Consider the following 24178-nt stretch of genomic DNA (forward strand, 5'->3'; position numbering starts at 1 on the left):
GCATCGCTAACTAGGTAGCAACAAGCCTCTAACACAGTGTGTGTATGCTAGCGGCTAATCTAGCAAACAAATGAACAGAGTGCTTTTAGCTGTTGCACAAGGATAAGATGATAAGCTGTGTGTCTTTTTTATAATCACCTGCTTCAATTTACCTTAATCCAAGGAGTGCTCAGTGTGGGTAAATCTGCCATGAGCAGATAAAGTGGATGAGTGGGACTAGGTAGGTGTGCCGAAAACAGGCAACAAAGCTGACGCTGAAGAGTGTGCTGAGAACATAGTGGCGCCGCCAGCAGGTTTCCGGCTAGCAGGAAGACTTTGCAGTAACACCTCCAACATTGGCAGTCCCATTTTGTGAAAGCCAATAAAAAAATAGCTAGGTTTCCATGTGTCATTTGTGTGGAACAATACTGCACAACAAGCTAAATAGATTTAAAAAAACGAAAAAAAAATTGTTGAACAACAGAAGATAAATGTCCTTTTTTTTCTATTTTCTTCTGGCCGGCTGTGTGGTGCGCAGCCTTAAGAGGCCAGCATTCAGACCCCAGAGTTTAACGGCCAAGTTCGAGTCTCTGACGGTCGGTCTGCTATAGCGGGGTAGGCCGAGCGAAAGACGAAGCTCCGGGCTCCTCCTTTTTCCCGCTTTTTTTTTTTCATTCATATTTATTTACATTTATTTAGATATCAAGCTGCAAGTAAAAGCTCAGGGAAACACTTTTAAGCCGCCCTTTAAGGTACCCTATATATGTCCTTTCACATCTTATCACTTCATACAGTGCTATGGACCAGTCTACACCTGCTACTTTCTGCACAAGCTTTTATCACACAAGACCCGCTGTTTACAGGTAAGAAATACAGTGTCAGTAATGTTAAAGTGGCTGTGTGGAGTAGCACAACCACTGCTAATATAACACTTTTCACATGCATTTCTACATATTACAGTGTCTTTTACCGTCTTTATGGTGCTAGCTTAAAGTCATGCTGTAAATGTTAGCTTGTAGTCAAACATATTCCGACCATGTTTGGACAGAAATATTGGCTTCTATCATGACTAGTTAACAGAGACATTAACTGCCCACGCGTTACTGTAATCCGATTACTTTTTTCAAGTAACGTGACACACTGTTTACAGCAGTGTGTCATGTTGTTAAAAAAGTGAGTGATGTGAGCACAGTTCTGACATATCAGGAAGTGAACACAGTGACTGAAGCTGTGTTCCCATTCATCCTTTAATCATGACAAAACGTGAGGAATCACACTGAGGTGAGACCTTGACAACAGACAAATCAGGAGCCACAGAGTGTCAAGTGTCAGCCCACACCAATGATAAGAAAGAAATTCATTTACAGACACGTGAAAAAGCAGTTTAAGCTTCTAGATCTGGATGATTACAACACATCATTATTTATTTAAAGCAACCCAAAATGCACAAATGACTATAACCAAGTACATCCTGTGATTCAGCAGCTGATGGAACCAACTTTAGCAGCAAAAACTTGAGTTAATCATTTTTTATTAGTGTTTCACAGCCAGAGATGGGCAGTAACACGATTACTTTTTCAAGTAACGAGTAATGTAAGGGATTACTATTGCAAAAAGGTAATTAGATTACTGTTACTTTCCCATAAGCACGCTGCGTTACTGCGTTACTAAAACCGTAATTTTTTTGCCAGAGTGCCTCATGACAATAACAGCTGTGTGCAGATCAAGAATGGATAATCTATGGAGGAGTGCAGAGAGAGTATGACCGTGCAGCGTTTAAAGCGTGGAAGTACTGAGCTTACTTTGAGTTTGATTCCGTAAAAAGTGACAAAAACTTTTAGAAACTTCTTTTTACAGCGAAAAAACCCTTAACTTCAGAGCAAGCACCGAGTACGCTACTACGGGATTGGAAATTCACAGAGAGACTCGCGGATTCTTCCACAAATTTCTTCTAGTCAGGATGTTGCATATAATTTAATTTTTGCTTGATGCATAAAGTAAAAAGATTCAAACTAATAAAACAAGTTTTAAAAACAGACTTTTCCATTTGATTACATTTTGTATGATGGATGATGCAGAAAAAGTAGAATTGGGCTGAAAGATCTATTGCTTTATTACCTATTCAGGTCATAAATCATGTTTTTAAAAAGTAACTAAGTAATTAATTACTTTTGAAAATAAGTAATCAGTAAAGTAAGGGGATTACTTTTTAGGGGAAGTAATCAGTAATTAGTTACTGATTACTTTTATTCAAGTAACTTGACCAACACTGCTAGTTAAGTTACTACCATAGTTAATCCAGTTACGGGTAACATGATAGTGCTAACCCATAACCCATAACCCCGAACTCTGTAATACTGTAAATGATGAGTGATTTAAGTTAACACTAAACATTCAACAGTGTCTCCTGAACATTTATAATCAGGTGTGAGTCTGGCTGCATTGACTTTTGAAGATGCAAATTTAGCATGATGGCTGATGGTGCTGTGTAAGCTTCTACTTACCTTCTACACTGTGTTTAACACACATTTCAGAATAGCAAAGAGGAGCACTGTTGCTTCATCCTTAATACTTTAGAGGAGAACTGGACTGCAGATCAAAAGGTCCTTAATAGCTTTTTGTCCTCCCCGACCCTCAAAGCCAAACCAGCCATGAGAGCTGATGGGACAGGATTTGTAAAAGTGACATTATCAGAAAGAAAGGGGAGCAAGAATACTTGATATTTGCATTCTTTAGAGAAAAGTATTTGAAAAGGCTGTCTGCTGTTTTGGATTGATGTCGTTCTCCGGAGGCTCAAAGAAGTAGGGCAGTGTCACGGTCCTTTTGGCAGCAGAAAGCTGCTGAGTGCTGGAAAGAAGCACGGCCACACCAGCTGAAATGTCTCACTGACACAGAAGCTGTTGGCCATCCTCTGTGTTGCCACTGTCTTCACCCTGCTGTTATTAAGTGTCAATAACATACATTTCTATGGAGCTAAGCTTGATGAGCGATGCCTTGTTGGCTGACATTTATGTCTTTGAGCGTGTGAGAAGTTTAATAATTATAAAACCACATGAGTTTGACAAATGTCCTTTTAACCGTCAGCTCATAGTGAAGCACACTGAGCCACCCGGAGCTATAATATCAAAATAGAAGCTGCTACCTTTGTCAAGAGTGGCTGGATCTGAGTGCATACTACTTTCAGTTATTCAAATTTTGCTGAATTTGTTCAAAGTCCTGTCTATGTGCAGAGAGTGTCTTCCAGAGGAATGGTTCTGTGGGGATTGTGATGTTCTACATCACGAACATCAGCCACTCCACAGCAGAGAAAGTGTTATTGATGTTTTTAAAGCCATTCCTCCAACCACATGTATTATTAGAGTGGACGGTCAAAATTGCACAAGATATTTCCTCATGAGATTCACTCAATTTTGGTTTTCATATGTGTCTACAGCCAGTTAGAAAGAATCTATTTAAGTGGTTTTCTCTTTCTTGGTAGCTCGCATTCTGCCAACAGTAAAGCTTTGAAACTGCTCCTGTGGGTTGCGTAAACTTCACAGTATCAGCAGGAAAAATCGTGATTTTAATCGACATTAATAGTAAACAGCAACCTGCTATTTAGGTTTCTGTGATGGATTTGAACATAGTGTGATGGAGCATGTTTTCTGCCCTTGCTGTACAATCAGAACATGGTATTGCTTTAACAGAAGTCATCTGTGAAGGCAGTGGTGTATTATTCATGTTGTTTCTTCTTCTTTTTGGTCCAAGGACGTTATGATGTGCACCAGGCGATACACAGATGTCAAACATGGCAGCAGCAGTGCAGCCCTGATTTAAAGGACCTGGTTAGGAGTGGATATTGGCCAGCATCTGTCAACATGTCTACTCTTTACACTTTAGACCTCTTGAGCTCCTTCCTGGAACTAAAAGTATTTTCTCCATGATTCTCCAGGGAAGCTTTTGCAAAACTGTTGGAGCGTGGTACTACAGTGGCTTGCAAAAGTATTCGGCCCCCTTGAACTTTTCCACATTTTGTCACATTACAGCCACAAACATGAATCAATTTTATTGGACTTCCACGTGAAAGACCAACACAAAGTGGTGCACACGTGAGAAGTGGAAGGAAAATCATACATGATTCCAAACATTTTTTACAAATAAATAACTGCAAAGTGGGGTGTGCGTAATTATTCAGCCCCCTGACTCAATACTTTGTAGAACCACCTTTTGCTGCAGTTACAGCTGCCAGTCTTTTAGGGTCTGTCTCTACCAGCTTTGCACATCTAGAGACTGAAATCTTTGCCCATTCTTCTTTGCAAAACAGCTCCAGCTCAGTCAGATTAGATGGACAGCGTTTGTGAACAGCAGTTTCAGATCTTGCCACAGATCTGAGGGGGGCGAATACTTTTGCAAGCAACTGCAAGTGTGGGGGAAGGCTGAGTGAAGTATTTCTTTGATATTGTTTTTCAATAAGCAGATGCAAATATTTACTCCTCTGTTATGTTTCTGTACATACAGACTGGGCGTGCCAAAAGCGATGCACTGCAGCACAGCTTTCTGGATGAGGAAGAGCAGCTGTGCTGTGATGTCAGCTTCAGCTGCCCAGCATGCACACCTGAAATGTTGGCGGTTTCAGTTGATGGTAACAGAAAGCTATATCACTTTCAGCAAAAAGAAAGGTGCTCATTGTTGATGTTCTTTGTGTTTGTGTTTTTATGCACATACTTAAAAAAGCCTTCCATGGTTAGACTTTATTGTTTCTCTGATGTTGCTCTGATGACCGTGACTTTTTTGATGCCGTTTTTTTGTTGAAACCAACTGTTGTCACCCTCTGCTGCTCAGTGTGCTGGCTGTTTTCTCGGGAATCTCAACCACAAGAAAGTTTATACGAACGAAGCTAAAAAACCTGTGACAGTTTGTGAAACGTCATTAGCAGCAGTGAAATAAGTTAGTTAGTGAAATGATAGAGGCTATTTTATGCTGGAAAAATTCTTCCAGCACAAAGTGGCCCAATAAACGGAATTTTTTAATACAGAAATACATCTAATGATAAAAAGCAGAGAATTCATTGTCTGTTTTCCATTGCAGAGCTGGGATGCTCGTCTCCTCATGGAGCGCTCTCGAGCTGTGAAGTGTCCAGATATCAGCGCTCACCTGGCTGGTACCAAGAAGGTTCAGCAAGTGCTCCCCAGACCTGGAGTCCTGGACAGATTCTTCCCAGACCAGCCTCAAGCTGTGCAGCAGATCCGAGCGACATTGGCTGACCTCTACACTCTAGACATGGTGAGACAAAGGGCACGGTTTGTTCATTGTTTGGAAAATTTGGCATTAGATAATCCTCACCTGGGTGTTGCTGTTCAGTGTAAGCAATATCATTTGCATTTTATTCCTCTGATTTATTTCTCTGTGGTTGCGCTGGTCTACAGGGTCCAGAGAGGGACAAAACAGTATCAGTGGCCTTGTCAGCAGCAGAACGGTTTGTCTTGAAGTCTCAGCGAGAAGGAGGAGGTACAGCGGGCGGGGGGATAGAAGCGTCTTTAAACATGTTGAAAACTTCTGTTTATTGCTCACCATTTGTTAAACTAGGGAAGTTTAAGCAGTGCATGTGTGGATCTGCACACACATGCAGCATTTGCTTGCATTCCATGTATGAGCTAGCCTCAGTCAAAACAGTGACGACACATACATGACTGCCTGCTGTTTTGCGTTACTGTGTATCTACTGTGATTCATGCATGCTGTACTGTGACTGAGATAATAGTGTATATGAGACACACTTGACAACAACATTGATCAGGATGTGAAAAAGCTACCAGATACAAGTTGTCAGCAGGTTATGGCTGACTAACTTGACGAATGAGTGTGTGGGCCGTCTGCTGAGGACCAAGAGCTCAGGACAGTCAGACGGGGGCGTCGCAGCAGGAGTCACCGTGCTCGACAACCCTCTGCTGTCCTGAGATGTCACACTCCTGCCTGCACATACAAACCACACTGAAGTCAGAGTTCCACCTGCACCTCCACCTGTTCTTGCAACAGCATGAAAACTGACAGAGGTGAGACAGAAGAAAAGTTCTTCTCTATTTTTATTTATTTTTTTACTAAGTTAAGGAATTAAGTTAAGAAGAGTGATTAAATAAATAGTTTCTTGCATTTTTGATTTAATGATTGTGTTTAGGATTATTTCAGAAACATGTTTAGAGGATCTTTGTAAGCCTGTATTTACTTTAAAAGAAGGGAAGCACTTCTTCATCCTACAGAAAAGGTGACACATTACAGATGAGTTCATAAAAAGTGTCTCTGTCACTCTTTCAAGGCTCTGTCACTTTTTCTTTTTGACTGGAACAGCATGTTAAAGTAGGCCTAGGCTGCCATCTTGTGGCAGTGTGTTGTTACTACAACATATGAAATTGTGTTTCTATTGGAAATATAATTCAGCACCACTGAGCCGCTCTCTCAGTTACAAACTGAACCTGTTTTTTTAGACATATAAATCACTAAGTACAGTGAAGCTTTTGGTTTTGTAAAAGTGTTTCTTATTCTAAATGCATGTTGATTTTTATCAGGGTGAAGAGCAGTTAGCAGTGCATTCATGGACATCTTTAAACTATTATTTGAAGAATCTTTGGTGATGATGGCATGAACTAGAAACGCGAGCTCCAGGTGAGACTGCACAGAACAACAAGTGTCCTTAAACTGCATCAACTGATGACTTTCTCACAATTTTATTCCACTGTGTGTTTTTATCATTGAACGTTTCTGTCTTCAGGTTTCTCTCAGACCAAGATTGAATGTGATGACAAGGGTGATGGATGGTGTGACATGTGCTGCTGGCCCACAGAACCAGGTGAGTAAGCTGTCCATGTGCTCTGCAACAATGAGGACATCCAACACTCTCAGTTAAGATTAGTTTTCGTGATTGTTGCCTCAAGGCCTGAGATCATGGTGGTGGGCTTGTGATGGACACACATGGCTGAAACCTCTCCTGTAGAGGCTAAGCCCAGGCTTGAAGCCACTGGGGTGTTCGTTGGCGGGGGTGACGCGATGTCACTGGTATGCATGAAGTTATTAAACTTGATACAGTCCAATAACTCCAGCCTTACTCATCTTGTCCTTCAGATTCTTTATTTCTAGGATTTAACAGCAGCGCAGCGGTCACAAACTGTTTGCTTCCTCCCGATCAACAACACAGCTGCCGCTAATTACGTGTGTCTACCTTAAATAGCTTCACAAACTCAAAATGTGACCTCTAGCACCAAACGCTTGCTGCAGTTCTTGGTGTCAGAGGTGACACACAAGGTATAGCACAGATGTCGTTATACTGCTCCAGCTGTGTATTGCTAGCTGTGGGGAGGCTTTTTATCTTGTTTACAGCATCTCTCCTGAGCAGGAAGCTCTGCCAGCCCAGCTGGGCTCTGAGCCAGACGTTATAGTATGAGTGGACCAAGATGATGGTGCTTCCCATCATACTCCACTCGCCAAATACAGTCTCTGATACACCACAGCACACCGCAACCTGGTGAGGTAACAAATCACTGACAGTGAGGCAGAGACAGTGCTGATGCATTACATGACAGTGTTGGTTTACAGTCAGAACTTAGCAAAGAGTTGCTGTACGTGTGTGTGACACATACCAGAACCTCCAGCAATCTGTAGGTCCCATTTACACAATATATGACTTCATCCATGTTCTCCACTGGAGCTTTACGAAACTCCTCCACCATGAAGAGAACAACAGGTCAACAGAGTGCCAAGCACCTGGCGGTAGAGTGTTTCAGAGTTATTATGGAATTAAAAAACAAGCAAATATACATGTTTAATTATTATTGGCCTGAACTGTTTGGGTAGAGCAAGTTTAAACTATTTAATTTAATGTTTTTGCACACTGCGATGCGGTTGTGTGTTACCTGGAGAGAGGTGAGGATTGAGGAGGAGATGATGATGAGAAGCCAGAAGTCCGTGTGGAAGAACTGGCAGATCATAAAAGCCATGTACGCTGGAAAGATCAGCAGGAAGGGACAGAGAGAAACTGCACGGAAGTGCTTCCACAAACTCCTACGGGACGGGCAGCAAAACCAGCGTATGAGAAAGCAGTCAGGTTGATAACAGGCTTTGCAAACACACATTCAGTCAGATTACATTTATTGATGTCAAAAAGACAAACTGCCTGTTTAAGAATGAAGAAAGAAGGACAGTACACCGTAGTATTACTTAACTTATGATGTTAGCATGAGTTGTACTGATGACCATAGATAATGAATTCTGTGATAATTAACTAACTGCCCATAGTTATTAATAGTTGTTTACAGAGGTGGGACCAAGTCATTGTTTTGCAAGTCTCAAGTAAGTCTCAAGTCTTTATCCTCAAGTCTCAAGTCAAGTCTCAAGTAATGTCAGGCAAGTCAGAGTCGAGTCTCAAGTCACTGGTGTAAAAGTCCGAGTAAAGTCACAAGTCTGAAATTTTGAATTTCAAGTCCTTTCGAGTCTTTAAAAAGAAAAAAACGAAAAAATAATGTTGCAGTTATGCTAAATGTAAATATTAGACCATGTAATTTTTAAATCTGTGTTTTTCTCAACACATGACAAAATAGTGAACTTAGAAAATATACACAAATTGTGAAATTGCACCTCTTTAAAATGCAGCTCAATTAAACCTAGCTCCAAGGATAATTTTCACCGACAGTTCTGAGATAAGCTGCATGTTATTCTTGGATGCGGTTGTAGGACCGGTGTCGTGCCAAAGTAGGTATCCCCGACAGAATTTGTTTCCCCTGTGCTGGGAGCATGCAGGAAGTACTGATGTTTTCATTTTGTGAAAAATTAGTATCGTTACATTACCATTCAGTTTGAGGGTTACAACAGAAAATTATATATTTATTGCTCACGGGGTATCAGATGGGATTATTTTAATAAACCATAAACATTTTGGCTAATAACTATTTTTATTCTCCTGTAACTTTATTATATAAAGAGCTAAATCCTCCAAAGTTTCAGGAGAAATGCGTCATAATAAGAAGTGTTTGTGAACGAAAAATCAGCAATGTGGGATACTGTTTGTCCGTGATTTACACAGGGGGAACAAATTGTGGCAGGACCAGCCTGATATTATTTGTATCCCACTATAACTTCGTTGTATAAAGAGCTAAGATCTCAAAAATGTCAGGAGTAGTCAGTCATTATAAGAAGTGTTTGTAAACTAAAAATCAACAATGTGGGATACTGTTTGTCCGTGATTTGGACAGTCCAGCGTGTGCTCCCGACGCAGGGGAAACAAATTCTGTCGGGGATACCTAGTTTGGCACGATAGTAACTTCAGGTCACTGCAACAAGCCCAGGTACAGTTTACCGACGGATGGGTGCAGGACCTTGAAATGCACCGTGTAGAACGAAAGACCATCGTACGTATCATAAGTTTACCAGTCTCACAAATCGTCTTCATAAATACACAATCGTTAACCGTTTATTAATAGGACCTTTAAGCTCAACGGTAATTAATTAGCAGTGGAAATAATTTCTGGTACGCGTTACAGAAATGTAGCAGTGACAACAATACTGTATGCTGTAATCGTACTGGGCAATTAGTGATACAAAAAACCTGTTTTATCCTGTGAATAAAAGTATATGTTTTTGTCAATGTACCAAAATAACAGAAGCGAAACGCAATATTGTGTCAGGACAATTCACTATTTATGCACAACAAACAAAGGAGCGACAATTTCTGTTCAGCGCCAGACTTGCTTGTAACCTATATCACCAATTATGTTATGAAAATGACGCATTAACTACAACAGCAGACTGACCTTTGTGTAAATGCTTGGAGCAGACTAACCTGTGAGCTGGAGTGTTCTGGGACGTTATATTTGGTCTTTGAATGGCTGCAATCCAGGCCACCCGTCGCCTCTTTGTTACTTCGGAAACATGGCTCGAACAATTTCTCTTCAACAACGTAATCCGATAACAACCGATCTCTTTACCCGTCGGCTTCCCGTGGCTGTCATGCGACCGGCTATTGCAGTTAATAATACAACAGCTTCTTGCCATTTTTGTGTTTCTTTTTTATCGCTGTGATTTCAATTGAAAGCCTGCGTGCGCTAGTACCTCTTGCCACGAGTTCCCAGAATCCTTTGCGGTTTTACCCCTGAATGATGTCACATTTTCAATCTCTATATAATATGCGTGTTAAATTTTATATTTGGGGTGAAATATCAAGTCTTTTCAAGTAAACCGGTTCAAGTCCAATTCAAGTCCCAGGTCATTGGTGTAAAAGTCCAAGTCAAGTCACAAGTCTTAGAACATTTTTTCAAGTCAAGTCTAAAGTCATAAAATTAATGACTCGAGTCTGACTCGAGTCCAAGTCATGTGACTCGAGTCCACACCTCTGGTTGTTTATGATCAGTAAAAAATAAAACAAACAGTGGGACACAGAGTTTTCTTAAAAATAAACACATGAAAAAAGTCTTTGGTATATTATCTTAATTGCCTCTAGATGCTCCCAGGGCTAGGACTCAGCTATCTCCAGCATGGACTGCAGGATGGAAGCAACAACAATAAAGAGGATGATAGAGAGGAGGAAGGCTCTGTGGATGACCTGCAGCTCAATGAGGCCAGTTTGGACAGCAAGGATTAGCAAGGTGATCCCTTCAGTCATCCCCCTGCACAGAGAGGAAGCAACCTATTATGCTACAATATAGTCTTTGTGCCAGCGAGGCTTGTACTTGACGCGTGGCAGTCTTCTGGCAGTAGGTGAGCCAGTCTGAGTGTGGTGCAGCCTAGCAGTGTCAGCGTTCTTTTCAGTCACTGGGCGACAGCGTGCTAGATGAGTGGCATTCCAACTCTTTCCATCACTCAGCAAGAAGGCATTCAAGCCTTTGGCTTTTGTTACTGTTACAGGAGGGGTAAATCTGGGATGTCCTTTGGGAACATGGTGGGGTTTCCTTATCCTCACACTCTCTCCTGGTAGAAAAGAAGGTTTCCGTGCGTGACGCCTACCATCAGTGTAACGTTGCATTTTCAACTGATATTTCCGAACTGAGTGACGTGCAACGTATCCAGTGGAGACACAGCAGGAGGCAAAGGGAGTACATCCAGTATAGTACGCATCTTCCTGCCACACAGGAGTTCTTAGGGAGAGGGAAGTAGAGGGAAGTAGTTGCATGCGGTGTTGCACAGTAAACTTGAAGCCAATCCAGCACAGTCGCCTTCCATGGTTTCGACTGCTGGATTGATGTCTGGATACAGGTGCGGAGGGCACGATGAAACCGTTCGATTGCTCCGTTTGCAGCTGGGTAGTAGACAGATGTTCTGCTGTGGGAGATGCCTCTATTCTGGAGGAATGAGGTGAACATTACAGAGGTGAACTGTGCACCATTGTCAGTTATGATGTTCTCTGGGTTGCCATGACGACTAAAGACAGATGAGAGGAACTGAATGACATCATCAGTAGTAGCATAAGGTGAAAAGGCAAGCTCAGGCCATTTGGAGTAGTAGTCAGTCAATGTTATGACGTATCTACAAGCAGGTATTGCAGTATCAAAAGGCCCAACAATGTCAAGACCAAGTTTTTTCCACGGTCCATCAGGCAGTGGGACGGGTTGGAGAGGAGCAGGATTAGTATGTGCAGTTTTGTCATTGGACTGGCAAAGGAGGCATGAGGTTATGGCAGACTGAACTTGTGAGTCCATTTTTGGCCACCAGTAGAGATCTCTTAATCTTTGTTTTGTGCGCACAATGGTGACTTTCATGTGCCAGTGCAATCAGTTTAGGTCTCACTGAAAGTGGTGCAATGAGCCTCGAGCCTCTGAGAACATAATCACTTAGGGTTGAGAGTTCATTACGGATTTTGTAGTAAGGTGCAAGCGTGACATCAAGTGCTTTGATTGAGGCAGGCCAGCCACTTTGTATTTGTGAACGCAAAGCAACCAGTTCAGGGCAAGTTGAACAGGCAGAGTCAAAGTCCGCAACTGGAAGTGGGGACATGGCAGCAGAAACTTGGGCTACCATTTCATGATCTGCATCCGATGTGGGATGGGAAGAAACGGGCAGGGGCAGGCGAGAGAGACAGTCAGCTGTATAGTTCTGAGAACCTGGGCGGCAAATAACATCATAGTCAAAACACAGGAGGCGGGCAGACCAGCGGGCGATGCGCATGCCAACCCTATTAAACCCTTTGGTGCTCAGCAGCGTTGTCAGAGCTTGGTGGTCTGTCCGCAGAGTGAAACGTCGGCCCCACAAATACGTTCTCCATTTCTCTGCAGCCCACACACAAGCATAAGCTTCTTTTTCAACAGTTGAGTACTTTTGATCTGTTGCAGGCAGTGTGCGGGAAGCAAACGCCACAGGTTTTTCTGTGCCATCAGGTTGCACTTGAGCAAATACAGCACCAAGCCCATAGTCACTTGCATCAGTAGAGATCACAACACGCAAGGCAGGGTCAAACAGTGCCAGTGCAGGACTATTCACCAGGAGTTTTTTTACTTCTTCAAAGCTCGCTTGTGCACCTGAAGTCCATGTGAAAGTGTTCTTGTCGTTAGCACAGCCACACATAGGGGCTACAACAGTTGCAAAGTTTGGCAAAACTTGGAGTACCATGACACCAAGCCCAGGAAGGATCTCAAACTGAGGGAACTGAGGAGGATTAAAGGGGCAGCACAGCAGCGTTTTGGAAAATAGTGTAAAGGCTTTTCAGGAAGCTTTTAGGACGCTGTGAAAATACTGAATTTGAATAGTGGAGGCTAGAAGTAGTGAATGTATCCTTCCTCTCTATCATTAGATGGAGAGAGTGTACAAAGGCCGGCATAGTGGGTCTGTGGCCACTCTTGCTTGCACTTTTGCGTGTCCGTCAGCCAGCTGTGGAGAAGAGCAAAGTTTTTACATGCAAAGAGCTGTAGTGAAAAGCAGTGTTCCAAACAATGAAATGTGTCCACTCTTTGTGCTTTTCATGCAGTAATGTTTGATGTTTGAAGCTATTTCTGCTGTTGTCCCATTCCCGGTGAAATCCGCTGTCCCTCCAATCCCGATCCTCTTGCAAAGCAATCAGCATTTGTCAGACGCATCAGTCATTGGCGGTACTCAGACAGGATCCTGGATGACTACACGTCTGGGGTGGCTAAGAGAGCAATTGAAGGATGCCATGTTTACTGAATATGTGCCTAATTTTGTCAGGACATAGCTGGGTCCATTGCTTCTGCGTGCTCTATTTTCACAAGCAAAGGCCTGGCTCTTTCTCCTGGCACCTTCTCAGGTGATCTCCATGCCGTGGCTTCTTCTCAAATCAACGTCTGGACTGCCGCAAAACAGTCGACAGGATTCGAACCTGTGCGGGGAGACCCCAATGGATTTCGAGTCCATCGCCTTGACCGCTCGGCCACAACAACCACATTTGGTTTTGGAGCTACATACTTGAAAGACATACGTCTTCCAAGTCCTACGCCACACGTCTTTCAAGTAGGATGTGCACAACAACGGCCACGCTGGATTGTAAATGCGGTAGCTGCATGACTTTGGTGAGAAAGCTTGTGGTTTTGCAGTTCCGTGAGATCGGTGCAGCACAGCTGCGGTTGAAGCTAGCTGGCTGACATTAGCTTGCTTGTTTGCATGAACAGTAACACACACAGCTGATGATTTTGCCACCGCAAAGAGCTGATCAGTACATGGTTAGTAAAATGTTATCTTCATTCCAAACATTCAGCACAATATTTAAAGTGGGACTGGGTGTCTTTATGAAGAAGTAGCGTGTCCAATCCCAGTGTCATGTAAGAAGGTATATGTATGAAGTGATGAGAACTCAAAGCCTGTGTGAACAGTGTCTTTCCACAGCAAACGGTAGCAGCGAGGCCGATGAAGAATGCACCTGGCCTGACATTGTAAGCCTTTGCAGAAAGAGCGGAGAACGTTTTTAGTGTAAAACAGTACGCAGCCCACATGCTTGAACAGCACTGCGAGAAGCAACTGCGATGGCCGGGAATCGAACCCGGGTCAACTGCTTGGAAGGCAGCTATGCTCGCCACTATACCACCATCGCTGTGAAAAACTGCAACATCACTGAGTCATTGTCCGGCTTATGAAGCTTTCAGGACAATTAACGAGGTGGGCATTGTGATTACTCGCTTGTCAGGTTCTAAACTGGTCAAAAAGTGGATCACTAAAAAGACTAGTGCTCTCATGCAACTGCACATTTAATCTCATCAGCTAAGCTTCTTTGCTACTCAAGTGTGGCCTCTCACGCATTTAAACTCTTGTGTGATTTTTAGCACCTTCAGAGTCGCAATGGTCACGCGAGTTCTTCAGGTCACAGCAGACAAGGTGCGAATAGGTGTGAATCTGTCTTGGGACGAATCTGGGACAAGGACGTCTTTGGCTCCTCTCTCAAGTTATTGGACTTTGGCAAACAGGTTTCACGCTTAATTAAAAAATGAGAGCAAGTGTCTGTGTCCCGAATACAAAGTGGGAGCTGGTTCCACAGAGAGGGGCCTGAAAAGTGATGGCTCTGCCTTCCATTGTACTTTTAAATCCCCTCGGAAGACAGCAGTCTGAGAGCAAAGCACTCTGTTGGGATGATATGGCACTGTGAGATCTTGTAGACAAAATTGGGGGTGATTATTCAAGACCTTGTGTGTGTGAGGGCAAGTATTTGGATTTTTATTTGGGATTTAATTGGGAGCCAATGAAGAGAGAAGTCCATATGGGGGAAATCTACTCTCTCCTTCCAGTCCCTGACTGTGCTCTGGATGCAGCGTTTTGGAAAATAGTGTAAAGGCTTTTCGGGAAGCTTTTAGGACACTGTGAAAATACTCAATTTGAATAGTGGAGGCTAGAAGTAGTGAATGTATCCTTCCTCTCTATCATTAGATGGAGAGAGTGTACAAAGGCCGGCATAGTGGGTGTACCAGAGCAGGGCTGTGTGTAAAGCACAGCCAGGCAGCTGAACACTGTATTGTTCTCTATTTTGTCCTCTTTGAGCGGGAGACGAGCCACCACAGCTGGCAACACCTGTCAGTGAACACATTCAGGATGAAGATGGGCCATACGTCAAGAAGCCGCCAAATGCCTTCATGCTCTATCTCAAAGAGCAGAGGCCAAAGGTCATTGCTGAACTCAACATCCCTGGAAGTGCAGCCGTAAATGCAGTGGTGGGACAGAGAGTAAGTGTGTAACTCTGCATACATTTATGCATCTGTTAAAGTCAGTTGGTTATCCTTACATTTCTTCTACAGTCTCGCACCCCTCAAATTCATAGTTACTTTGGATTATACTGAGCTTTTATATAGTCATCCCCATGTCAGAAAGCTTCCGCTCAAGTCTAATGCTATGAAAGCATACAAACTGTACTTTTTTTTTATTTTGCTGTGTTGCATTATGCATTTTTTAAATCTATATATACACATTGTACTGAAAACATCCTTGGAATCGCACTGGTTGCTTGCAAGTTGCCACAGTTGCTTGTAGTTTGCATGGAAGACTCCAACTTGTCTGTAAATACTTGTAAGCTCATGACAAGTGCTCATGTATGATTTTTAGTGTGAATGTAGTAACTTAACAGTTTTGGTAGTAATACAAACTAATGTATGTTCGTTGTGTGTGTGTTTGTAAGGAAGCTGCAGTGGCACCTAAAAATACAGCCAAGGCTACGGAGGCTGTTGAACCAATTAAAGGTGCTGCAGTTGACAGTGAGCCAAAAGTCTTGGCTTCCAAAGCAGAAACGGCCTCAACCACGCAGATTTGTATTTAGATCAGCTGGGTAATTTGCATCCTATCTAAACTACCACTATTGAACTTAACTACATTTCCTTTATTCCAAGACTCTGTGACTGCAGAGAAGATCTCAAAGGATCAGCCGGTCGCTGTTACCCACCCAACATTTTGGGAGCGGATACAAGAGCAACTGCGTCCAGAAAGAATCCGTAAGAAATCCCCAAAGATCTGTATGAAAGATTTCTCAATGTGAAGATATTTTCTATTTTATAATTATTTTTTTGTTTTTCTTTTGCTCTGCACTTCACAGGTTGTCTCAAAACAGTCAAACTTCCCAATTCAAAGGTAACATTAAAAAAACACTGTAAGAAAAACATGCTTTATCAAAGTGGTTAAGTTTTGATCTGAAATAGTTCAATTTGTTTTACAAGTTTGTAGTTGGGTTATATCTCATTGTCAGGTGACGCTCAAGTAGGTGTAAATGTAGAAAAAGACAAAAACATCGTGCTAGTATCAGAAAATCATGATTTTATTCTCAATGGGTCTAAACTTCGACTGCAGGTTGAGAAGGGCAACATTTTAATGACGCCGGTAAGCACTGTGTGTAGATAATGCAATCTACTGTTGTGACAGATGTTATTAAAATTATTTGAAAATATTTGTTTCTGCTTGTTTATTTAAAGTGTGATTATAAATGTAAAAAAATATTTCTTTTTGTAGAAAAAAAATACCTTTAAGCTGAAATAAATCGAACCGAATCCGAAGTGATGTAATGATTTTGAACTGTTTTTTTCCTTTCAGCTTGAGTTTTATAAGTCTCTGATGAAACGGCTATGCTATGTAAGTAATGCACATATCTCAGAAACAAAGACTGCACTAGAATACCTTTAGATTTATTGGTCAGAGTATAAAGTCATAACTGGAAGCACTCACATCCAAGTCGAAACACCTTGAAAAATGGGGACATACCCGTTTTTTCAGATATTCACACAGGGCTAGGAAAGGATTGGAGAACTTTTTTCCTGGAATAAATTAAATCCTCATTTAAAAATGCATTTTGTATTTTTTTTAAACATTTGTTTAATGATTTGAAACTTGTGCAAAAAATTAGGAAATTGGGAACGAGCCAAATGCGTTTTTCACGGCACTGTGTGTACATTAGTTTAAATATTTTTTCAACCAGTGTTATCAAAAACAGCAAGAGCTGCAATTATAAATTGTTTGGAAAATGAAGATAGCTGCCAGGGTGCATACCTGCTGTGTGAATATAAGTGCAAACTTATGACCTTGATCTTGGAACTGTAGTATAAGAATGTTTGGAATGTCATACTGTTTGTGGGGTTGTTGTTTTTTCACGTCAACCCGGTTTTCTCGAAGCAGCAAGTGACTGACAATGGAGCACGATTAATCTACATCAGGAACATCTCGCCAGGCGAGTCCCGGGATCTCAGAGAAGCTTTGAAAAAAATGGATTGTGTAAGAAACTACCTGCCTCTTCTCAACAAGGTATAAACACACTCATAAATGCCAACAAGTGCATGTGTTAGAAGTCTGTGAAAGGCTGTATGAGATATGTGCTTGTGTAAGTGTAATCTTAACCATACAGAAAAATTGACAGATTAACCACACCAAACTAAAGGACATGCACCAACCTTCATAAATCCATCCTTACAAAGAGATAATGTGTCTAGATTTGGATGCTACTTATCTTGAGGAAAGCACAACTGCAAAACTATAGCGATAGTAAAGAGAGACTGCCGATAAGCTGCTCGCTGAGCAATTCTTCATATGCTCATGCGCACTAGTATTTATCACATTACAGCATTAGTGCAGGGGTCATGTTGAGCATGGCTCCAGTGCATCATTGAGCCAGGATTTCTGACTTTTGAATCCAGTGAACTCCACAGTAAAGCTGTACTTAGTTCACTCTTTCCACGTGTGCTTAGCACTTATTTTCTAACATTTACAATGTGAAGGTAAAATGTTCAGAATACATTTTCTTTCTTGTGTTTCAGGTGTTTATCGAATTTCAGTCTCTTCGTGATGCTGATCGCCTTGGCGTTTGGTACAGCCTTCTAAAACGGGCCACCGGCCACAAATTGTCAAGGCTGAAAATACCACAGTGTGGATGTACCTCACTGCGTAAGTGTTTTTTAAATGGGATTTTAAACAAATATGATTTAAATGAAAAAAAAAGATGGGTTAAGTTAATGGAAGGTCATCTGGTAAGACCTTTCTTTCGCTTTCTGTTTGTGAAACACTCGTGAATAGATTTTTCAGTTCTCCCCTGGGCTGTGGATAAAGTGCAGACAAAACTGCTGATTTATTGTTGTTCACAATAAATCATTGTGACACATTCCCTCAACTTTTATCCACTAACACTGTGATTCTGGTTCCCACAAATCCTTTGATGCTCATTTGCCTTATTATCTCTCTGACCTCTTTTCTGGCCCCTCCAGAAATCTTTGCTCCATCAGTGGTCAATTTCCTTCTGCTTGTCTCTGCCCCAGACACATGAACCAGAGCCATTACTTAAACTGCACTTTTTCAGTCTGGCATTTGATCTAACCCACTAATCATTGTTTTTCTGATGTCTATGATACCTTGGGTATCTGTAAAGGTGCTTAAAGTTCAAATAAAAGTCAAAACATTGATATTACTGGATCATTGTAAACATTAAAAATCAGGAATCCTTGAGTAAATACCAAGAGGTGTCCATTTTTCCAAATACTCACCTCAAAAACCACATTTCTTTTTTTCTGCTAAACTTGGTTTCATTTTGTCTTCTCTATGTGGTCAGTAATAATAATAATATATATTTTTTAAAAAGTACCGCAAAGTTTCTCTTCAAATAAACTTTGGTTCTTGAACCTTGTGTCTTGCAGAAAGCCCAATCTCAAGGTTCTACGTTCTCCACGATCATGTTGACCGGTTTGCCAGAAGGAAACTACAGACAGGAGGATGTCACCAAGCTGGTGTGGCGTTACGTCCCTGATCAGACTGTTCAGACTCTGTACTACAAAATAATCGTTTTATCACTGCAGAGGAGGGTGAGGAGTAGACCCAGCAGGCTGATACAGAGAAATTTGCATTTGCAAATTGAATTCAATTTAATGATTAATATTGAATGTTTCCTCTGCATCATTTTTCCCCTCCAGGCCTTTGTGTTTTTTAACAGCTGGGATGCGTGCTGCGATTTCGCCAGGGATTACCTTAAAAATCCAGTTACTGTTGGAGAGTGGACGCTCAGAATCCACATTGTTTTACAAGACATGCTTCCTGGTACAAGTGAGGTATGAAAATGGAGCAATCGGGGGCTGTTAAATCAGGGGCATGCTCCTGTTTCACTCAAACTATTCAGATCCCAATCAAAACAGATTTCTCCTCTAAGGAGTGAGCACAGCATCATCCTTCTCTGGGCTAATATTAATAGAATGAGAATACTTTATTGATCCCTAGGGGAAATATATTGGTTACAGTACAAACAGTAACAAAGACAGATACAAGAAGTAAGGAATAGCACAATATATACAATATATACATACATATAAGTCACTTATTGATAAATATCTGAATAAGAAATGGAAAAGCTAAAAATATGCATGAATTTCAAATCAACTATTTATTGTTACTTTGTCTGTATTTGTTCCTTTTTGCAACAGCAGCACAAAAGCTGCATGAACTTTATCCACTTTTCTGTTCATAGGCGACAACCCACGTCATTCCGCCACCACTTTAAATTTCCACAGAGCTCCTTGTGAAGTCAGCCGCGTGTAAACTTTAAAGACCCAGACATAGGTTATAGAGTGTTTTACTGACTATTAAGTAATGCCCTTACTTATTTTAAAACTTCAGTCGCTGCTAACCTTCAAGCTTCAGCGTTTCCCATCTCAAGTTTCCTTGTGGGCTAGCTATTCAGGAGCTTTCTGAGAACTCTCTCCACAGCTACATGTTAAGAGGAATTGAGGTCTGACAACTGTTGCGGAAAGTCACTGAGTGTTAAGGATGGTGAGTTAGTGAACCCAGACGCGGACCTCTCGTTAAAGTTGAACAGTGTCTTTATTTACAGTGAAGCCAATCCACAGTTATCCATAGTGCAAGTCCCTTCAGTGCTCCTCTCCCCGTCTCTCCTCGTGTGTCCACACAACTCCCGTGAATCAGTGACGTCTCTCCTTCCGTCTCGTTCGCTTCCTGGGAAAAGGCAAAACAGCCACGATTAGCCTCCCTCCGCTATCAAACACTTGCTTTACCCTTGCTGAGCTCGAGTCACTACCAGGCTTGGTGCAATACTCCAGCGCTGTCGGTCACTCAGCCACACCATTAAATAGCTCTGCCAACGACGGTGGATGATTGGCAGCAGCTGGCGAGGAATCAGTCGCAGGTGGGACAGCAGGTCAGAGCGGCAGCACTTCCGGCTCGGAGATCTCCCATTGCTACGCGACCGCGTAACAATCGCAGCGGAGCAGGAGAGGAAAAAACAGAGCGAGAGAGAGGAGAACAAACACACACATACACACAGGGCGCCGGTCGGGGCACCGTCAGACCTGACACTGAGACTCAAATAGCATCAAATAGTTCCTGCAAAACCTTGGTTATATGTTGTGTCGTTACTGTCCCGAAGTATGAATCCTTTGCCACAAAGATGCAAACCAGGATCGAGTCACTTCTCACTTACAGTGGAGTCCAATATTTATCTTATTAAATGTGGTCAATAGAACATTAAAAACACTCTAAGCAGGAGGAGAGTTATTCAGTATTTATTGTACAAACAGAGGATCAGCGATTGATGTAATCCCCTTTCATCTTCTACTCTTTTCACAGGAGAGCATGTATAGAAGCATGATGAAATGGAGCACCACTGTAAGTCAGCAGTCACATAAATCTGTCTTGTAAAAGCAGCAGGCTCGGGTCTCCCTGATCTTAACGCTGGTTGTTTTTCAGCATGTTCTGGAGTCGGAGTCTCTGGAGGACCGGCTGCTGAGTGTGGAGGTCTCCGAGGTGAATGTGGACCTTGTCATGATGATCATGGAAGTGGTGGCGTCCATTGCTGCTTTTGTCAGATTCTTGCCGCTTGCCAACAGGGTACGATTTCATAAACACGTGCAACTATTTTATGTTTTACAGAAGGCTGCAAGGCTTGTCATGGTGTCTGCTGTTCTTTTCATATTGAGAAACATTTTAAATGAGTCTGAAGGAGACTTTGTGGTTTTTTAACACGAGTTGAGCAAGTTTAAATATTCCATGTACAGACAGTCCCTGCGGCAGGCAATCTGAATTTGACATGCCTTTGCAAACACTGGTGAAGAAGGACTGCCTGAAATGCAGCAAGTTCTCAACCAAGTAGTAATCTTATGACCTGTTCAGCCTTTTGTCCTGGCCCATCGAGCAGGGGAGATCCCTGCAGTTTGAGGCAGCGCTAAGTTATTCTTTTAGTGTTTCTTGCCCAGTGGTTTTATTGTTCAATCAAAAACTTTGCAAAAGTATAGAAATATGTTTGCACTTATTTCCCATTTGCAAGTTTAAAACCCCAAGATTTTTTTTCTTTGCCTTGTACTATCGTACAGGGCAGTAGAGAAACTCGCCAGGACAAATTCTTTATCGCCCTGTACAATACAAATCGTGCCTGTAGCACACCCATTGAGTACCACTGTGTTGCTCAAATATCCTTTCTGTTTTCTCAGATATGCATTGAGATGGCCGAACCTGGTGGATTAACACAGGCGATGGAGAGCAAAGTCACCAAGGACTATTTATCTGCTTGGTAAGTGTGTCCCACAATCAGAAGTGAGAAAAAGAGGAAATTTATTTTACACTGTGTTTCTTCATTTTCTTTAAAGCGTCTTCATGTCTGTCTGACCTTGTGCTTTTTTCTCTCCTCTTCATAGGAGTAAAGCTGGACGTATTGAGTCGTGAGTATCTTTCTTTTTCAGGTTTAGTGGCAGAGTCAAATATACCATACACTCCTCAAGGTCGTCTATAGTAAACAGTTCCCAAAGATGCAAAAAGAGAAGAATGTGATTTACATATAAGCAACTCTAGATTAGGAATTTGAAATGGAATTTCTTATTTCACATGAACATTTTGTGACAACAAACCTCTTTTCGTGGTAACCTACTGGCATCTTTGCTTTTAAATTCCGTTTGAAGAGCCTGAAACAGCGTCTGCAAGACTCTGGTGACAACAAAGTTAACCTCAAAATGAAAACCAAGAAGACCGCAGAATCGACTGATGCAGTGACCAAAGGTGACTGCCAGGCGGAGAGCCAGAGGGCCGAGGAGGAGGCAGTGACCCAGCCCGATGCTGCAGCCGCCCCTGCTGGACAGCAGCCAGAGCCCAAGTGTTCTGATGACGAGACACAGGAGGGAGAGGAGAATGATGGATGGAGCATGGCCGACATTAAAGGTACAAAGAGCTGCTTTAAATCAGCAAAATACACCGCTCTGACAGCCAAAACACAGTAAAGTGAATATAAAAAGAAAAGTTGTGATATTTTATGGCTCTGATCTCATGTTTGTGCTCCTCACTGTGCTACAGACATTCAGCCTGGTGGTAGTAATATATTTTACATATGTGGTGGTTAAAAAATGCTCCGTTGGTGCGATGACTATATCCCACACCATCACCAGCCTGAGATTTTGATACAAGGCAGGATGGATCCAAGATTTCTGACCCTACCATCCTAATGTCACAGCAGAAACTGAGATTCAACAGACCAGGCAGTGTTTTAATTTTACAGCGTTGCTGAGCCTGTGTGAATTGTACCCTCAGTTTTGCGTTCTTAGCTTAGAGAAGTCGAACCCAGTGTGGTCTTCTGCTGCTGTAGCTCATCTGCTTCAGTGTTGGATGTGCTGTGCGTTCAGAGATACTCTTGTGCATTGTAATAAGTGGTTGTTTGGCTTGCTCTGGCCTTCCGGTCAGCGTGAAGCAGTTATTTCATTCTCCTCTAAACTCAAAAATGCATTTCCTCCAGGGAACTGCCACTCACTGGATATTTTCTGTTTCAGACGATTTTATGTAAACCCTAGAGATGCTTCTGTGGGAAAATCCCAGCAGATCAGCAGTTTTTGAAATGCTAAGATCAGCAAACATGCCACGTTTAAGTGACTTAAATTATTTTTCTTCTTCATTCTGATGCTCAGTTTGAATTTCAGCAGGTCATCTGACCATGTCTACATACCTAAATCACTAAGTTGCTGCCATGTGATTGGCTGATTAGAGAGTCACATTAATGAGCAGTCAAACAGGTGTACCTAATAAAGTGGCCGATGAAGGTTTCAGCTTTTCAAGTAAATCGAAATCATTTGTTCAATTATTATTGAGTTATAATTGAATGTTTAAATATTTTATAAACCCAGTGGCTCCTGTAGCAGATTTGTTGATGATTAACGTGTCGCTCTTTTCATTTTCAGTTGTGGGTAAACGCAGGAGGGAGCTTGTCGGACCTGAGGCAAAGCCATCTCGCTCTCAGTCTCCGTGTGTTGTAGCAGATTTCAGACTGCCTCAGTTCAACCCTAACAGCCCCATCAGTCAGACACACACACTCTAAATTCAAATTTGTTGTTAATACTTGTCTAATCTTCCTGTTTCTGCTTCTCTGCAGGTCAGGAGTTTGTGGTCCCTAAATCAGGATTTTTCTGTAACATCTGCTCTGTTTTCTGCCTGAATGAGAAGACCGCCAAGGAACTCCACTGCTGCAGCCAGAAACACTACGACAACCTGCAGGTACGCACGCACATACATATACACGATTCAGCACACAAAATCACACTGTTGGCCTAACGATGTTTGTTTTCTCGCTTTTCTGTTTTTTTTAGAAATATTATGAGGAACGTCGACAAAGAGCTACAAAAACTTTGTCTCAGACGTCTCCAGGCTCCGGTTCTGACTGATGGACCTGATCTACTGTATTTTTAACACATAACTGTGCAGAGTGTATATATATATGTATATGTGTGTGTATGTGTGTCCTGGATGACTGTGTACATGTTTGGGGTTTTGTGATTTGTTTCTTATTTCTTGTTTTACTTTGAAAGTTCATGTCTTATGTCAGTGTTCAGTTTTACCTGTCCCCTGTCTCGTTAGCCTAGTTTCTCCCAGCTGTCTCCCTCCTGTTGCCCATTCCCTAATTACTCCCTGTGTATTTAAGCCCTGTGTTTTCCTGTGCTACCTGTCGCGTCGTACCTTCAACCTGCTGTGTGTTTGTAATGTCCAGTCCTCCAGCACCTCGCTTTAGAATTTTCTTTTCCTTTTGTAAGTTTTATTTTGTCAATCATTCTTCCAGCAATAAAGCTGCGTTTTCAGTTTATTCCCGTCTCCAAGAGTTCTGCATTTTTGGGTCCACCGCTTCTGCTCGCCTGCCACACAGCCAACCATGACAATAGCAGAATCTAGTATAACATGGAAACACCTACCTGAAACACAGACTTTATGTATTTTAAGTACTTGAGTAAATGTTCCCACGACTATCTGCACTCACTTCTGAAGATATTTAGACTAGTGAGAGAACTCTGAGCTCCTCCGCTTCATGTGAGATT

At 42.1% G+C, this 24178-nt stretch overlaps 1 protein-coding gene, 1 long non-coding RNA gene and 2 other non-coding genes across 10 annotated transcripts; 1 reads left to right on the top strand and 3 right to left on the bottom strand.

The window, feature by feature from the left end:
* Positions 1 to 268: 268 nt before the first annotated feature.
* On the top strand, positions 269 to 24024 carry LOC143412430 (glutathione synthetase-like). 6 transcript variants are annotated; one of them, XM_076885185.1, is made up of 20 exons: positions 5104 to 5241; positions 5385 to 6010; positions 6521 to 6617; positions 6724 to 6801; positions 14913 to 15094; positions 15544 to 15853; positions 15955 to 15989; positions 16446 to 16484; positions 17025 to 17150; positions 17660 to 17786; positions 18530 to 18694; positions 18803 to 18937; positions 20466 to 20504; positions 20586 to 20726; positions 21326 to 21405; positions 21530 to 21553; positions 21791 to 22046; positions 23054 to 23117; positions 23245 to 23366; positions 23459 to 24024. In XM_076885185.1, exons 11-17 carry the CDS (start codon positions 18566 to 18568, stop codon positions 21795 to 21797), a joined length of 555 nt encoding a protein of 184 aa, XP_076741300.1. In that variant the 5' UTR covers positions 5104 to 5241; positions 5385 to 6010; positions 6521 to 6617; positions 6724 to 6801; positions 14913 to 15094; positions 15544 to 15853; positions 15955 to 15989; positions 16446 to 16484; positions 17025 to 17150; positions 17660 to 17786; positions 18530 to 18565; the 3' UTR covers positions 21798 to 22046; positions 23054 to 23117; positions 23245 to 23366; positions 23459 to 24024. The 6 variants fall into 6 exon arrangements, with proteins under 6 accessions (XP_076741285.1, XP_076741300.1, XP_076741288.1 ...); XM_076885173.1 differs by having other exon boundaries at positions 23054 to 23366; positions 23459 to 24020; XM_076885178.1 differs by lacking the exons at positions 5104 to 5241; positions 5385 to 6010; positions 6521 to 6617; positions 6724 to 6801 and adding an exon at positions 12913 to 14344 and having other exon boundaries at positions 23054 to 23366; positions 23459 to 24020.
* Positions 5093 to 9379, bottom strand: LOC112434286 (uncharacterized). Of its 2 annotated transcripts, none has more exons than XR_003023983.2 (3): positions 7862 to 9377; positions 7589 to 7712; positions 5093 to 5232 (listed from the first exon to the last, which is right to left on the bottom strand). It is a non-coding gene; the product is annotated as an uncharacterized LOC112434286 (long non-coding RNA). The 2 variants fall into 2 exon arrangements; XR_013099032.1 differs by lacking the exon at positions 5093 to 5232 and adding an exon at positions 6683 to 7470 and having other exon boundaries at positions 7862 to 9379.
* On the bottom strand, positions 13246 to 13327 carry trnas-cga (transfer RNA serine (anticodon CGA)). The gene has a single exon. It is a non-coding gene; the product is annotated as a tRNA-Ser (tRNA).
* Positions 13903 to 13974, bottom strand: trnag-ucc (transfer RNA glycine (anticodon UCC)). The gene has a single exon. It is a non-coding gene; the product is annotated as a tRNA-Gly (tRNA).
* Positions 24025 to 24178: the final 154 nt, after the last annotated feature.

The sequence above is a fragment of the Maylandia zebra genome, linkage group LG1 (assembly GCF_041146795.1).
Source record: "Maylandia zebra isolate NMK-2024a linkage group LG1, Mzebra_GT3a, whole genome shotgun sequence".
Lineage (NCBI taxonomy): Eukaryota > Metazoa > Chordata > Actinopteri > Cichliformes > Cichlidae > Maylandia > Maylandia zebra.

Bases quoted from the DNA above. Each gene is read 5' to 3' on its own strand.
- LOC143412430 (XM_076885170.1), top strand. From the start codon at position 778: ATGGACCAGTCTACACCTGCTACTTTCTGCACAAGCTTTTATCACACA. The intron at 843-4,476 runs GTAAGAAATACA...CTGTACATACAG, and splicing joins ACAAGACCCGCTGTTTACAG to ACTGGGCGTGCCAAAAGCGA. The intron at 4,601-5,046 runs GTAACAGAAAGC...TTTCCATTGCAG, and splicing joins GTTGGCGGTTTCAGTTGATG to AGCTGGGATGCTCGTCTCCT.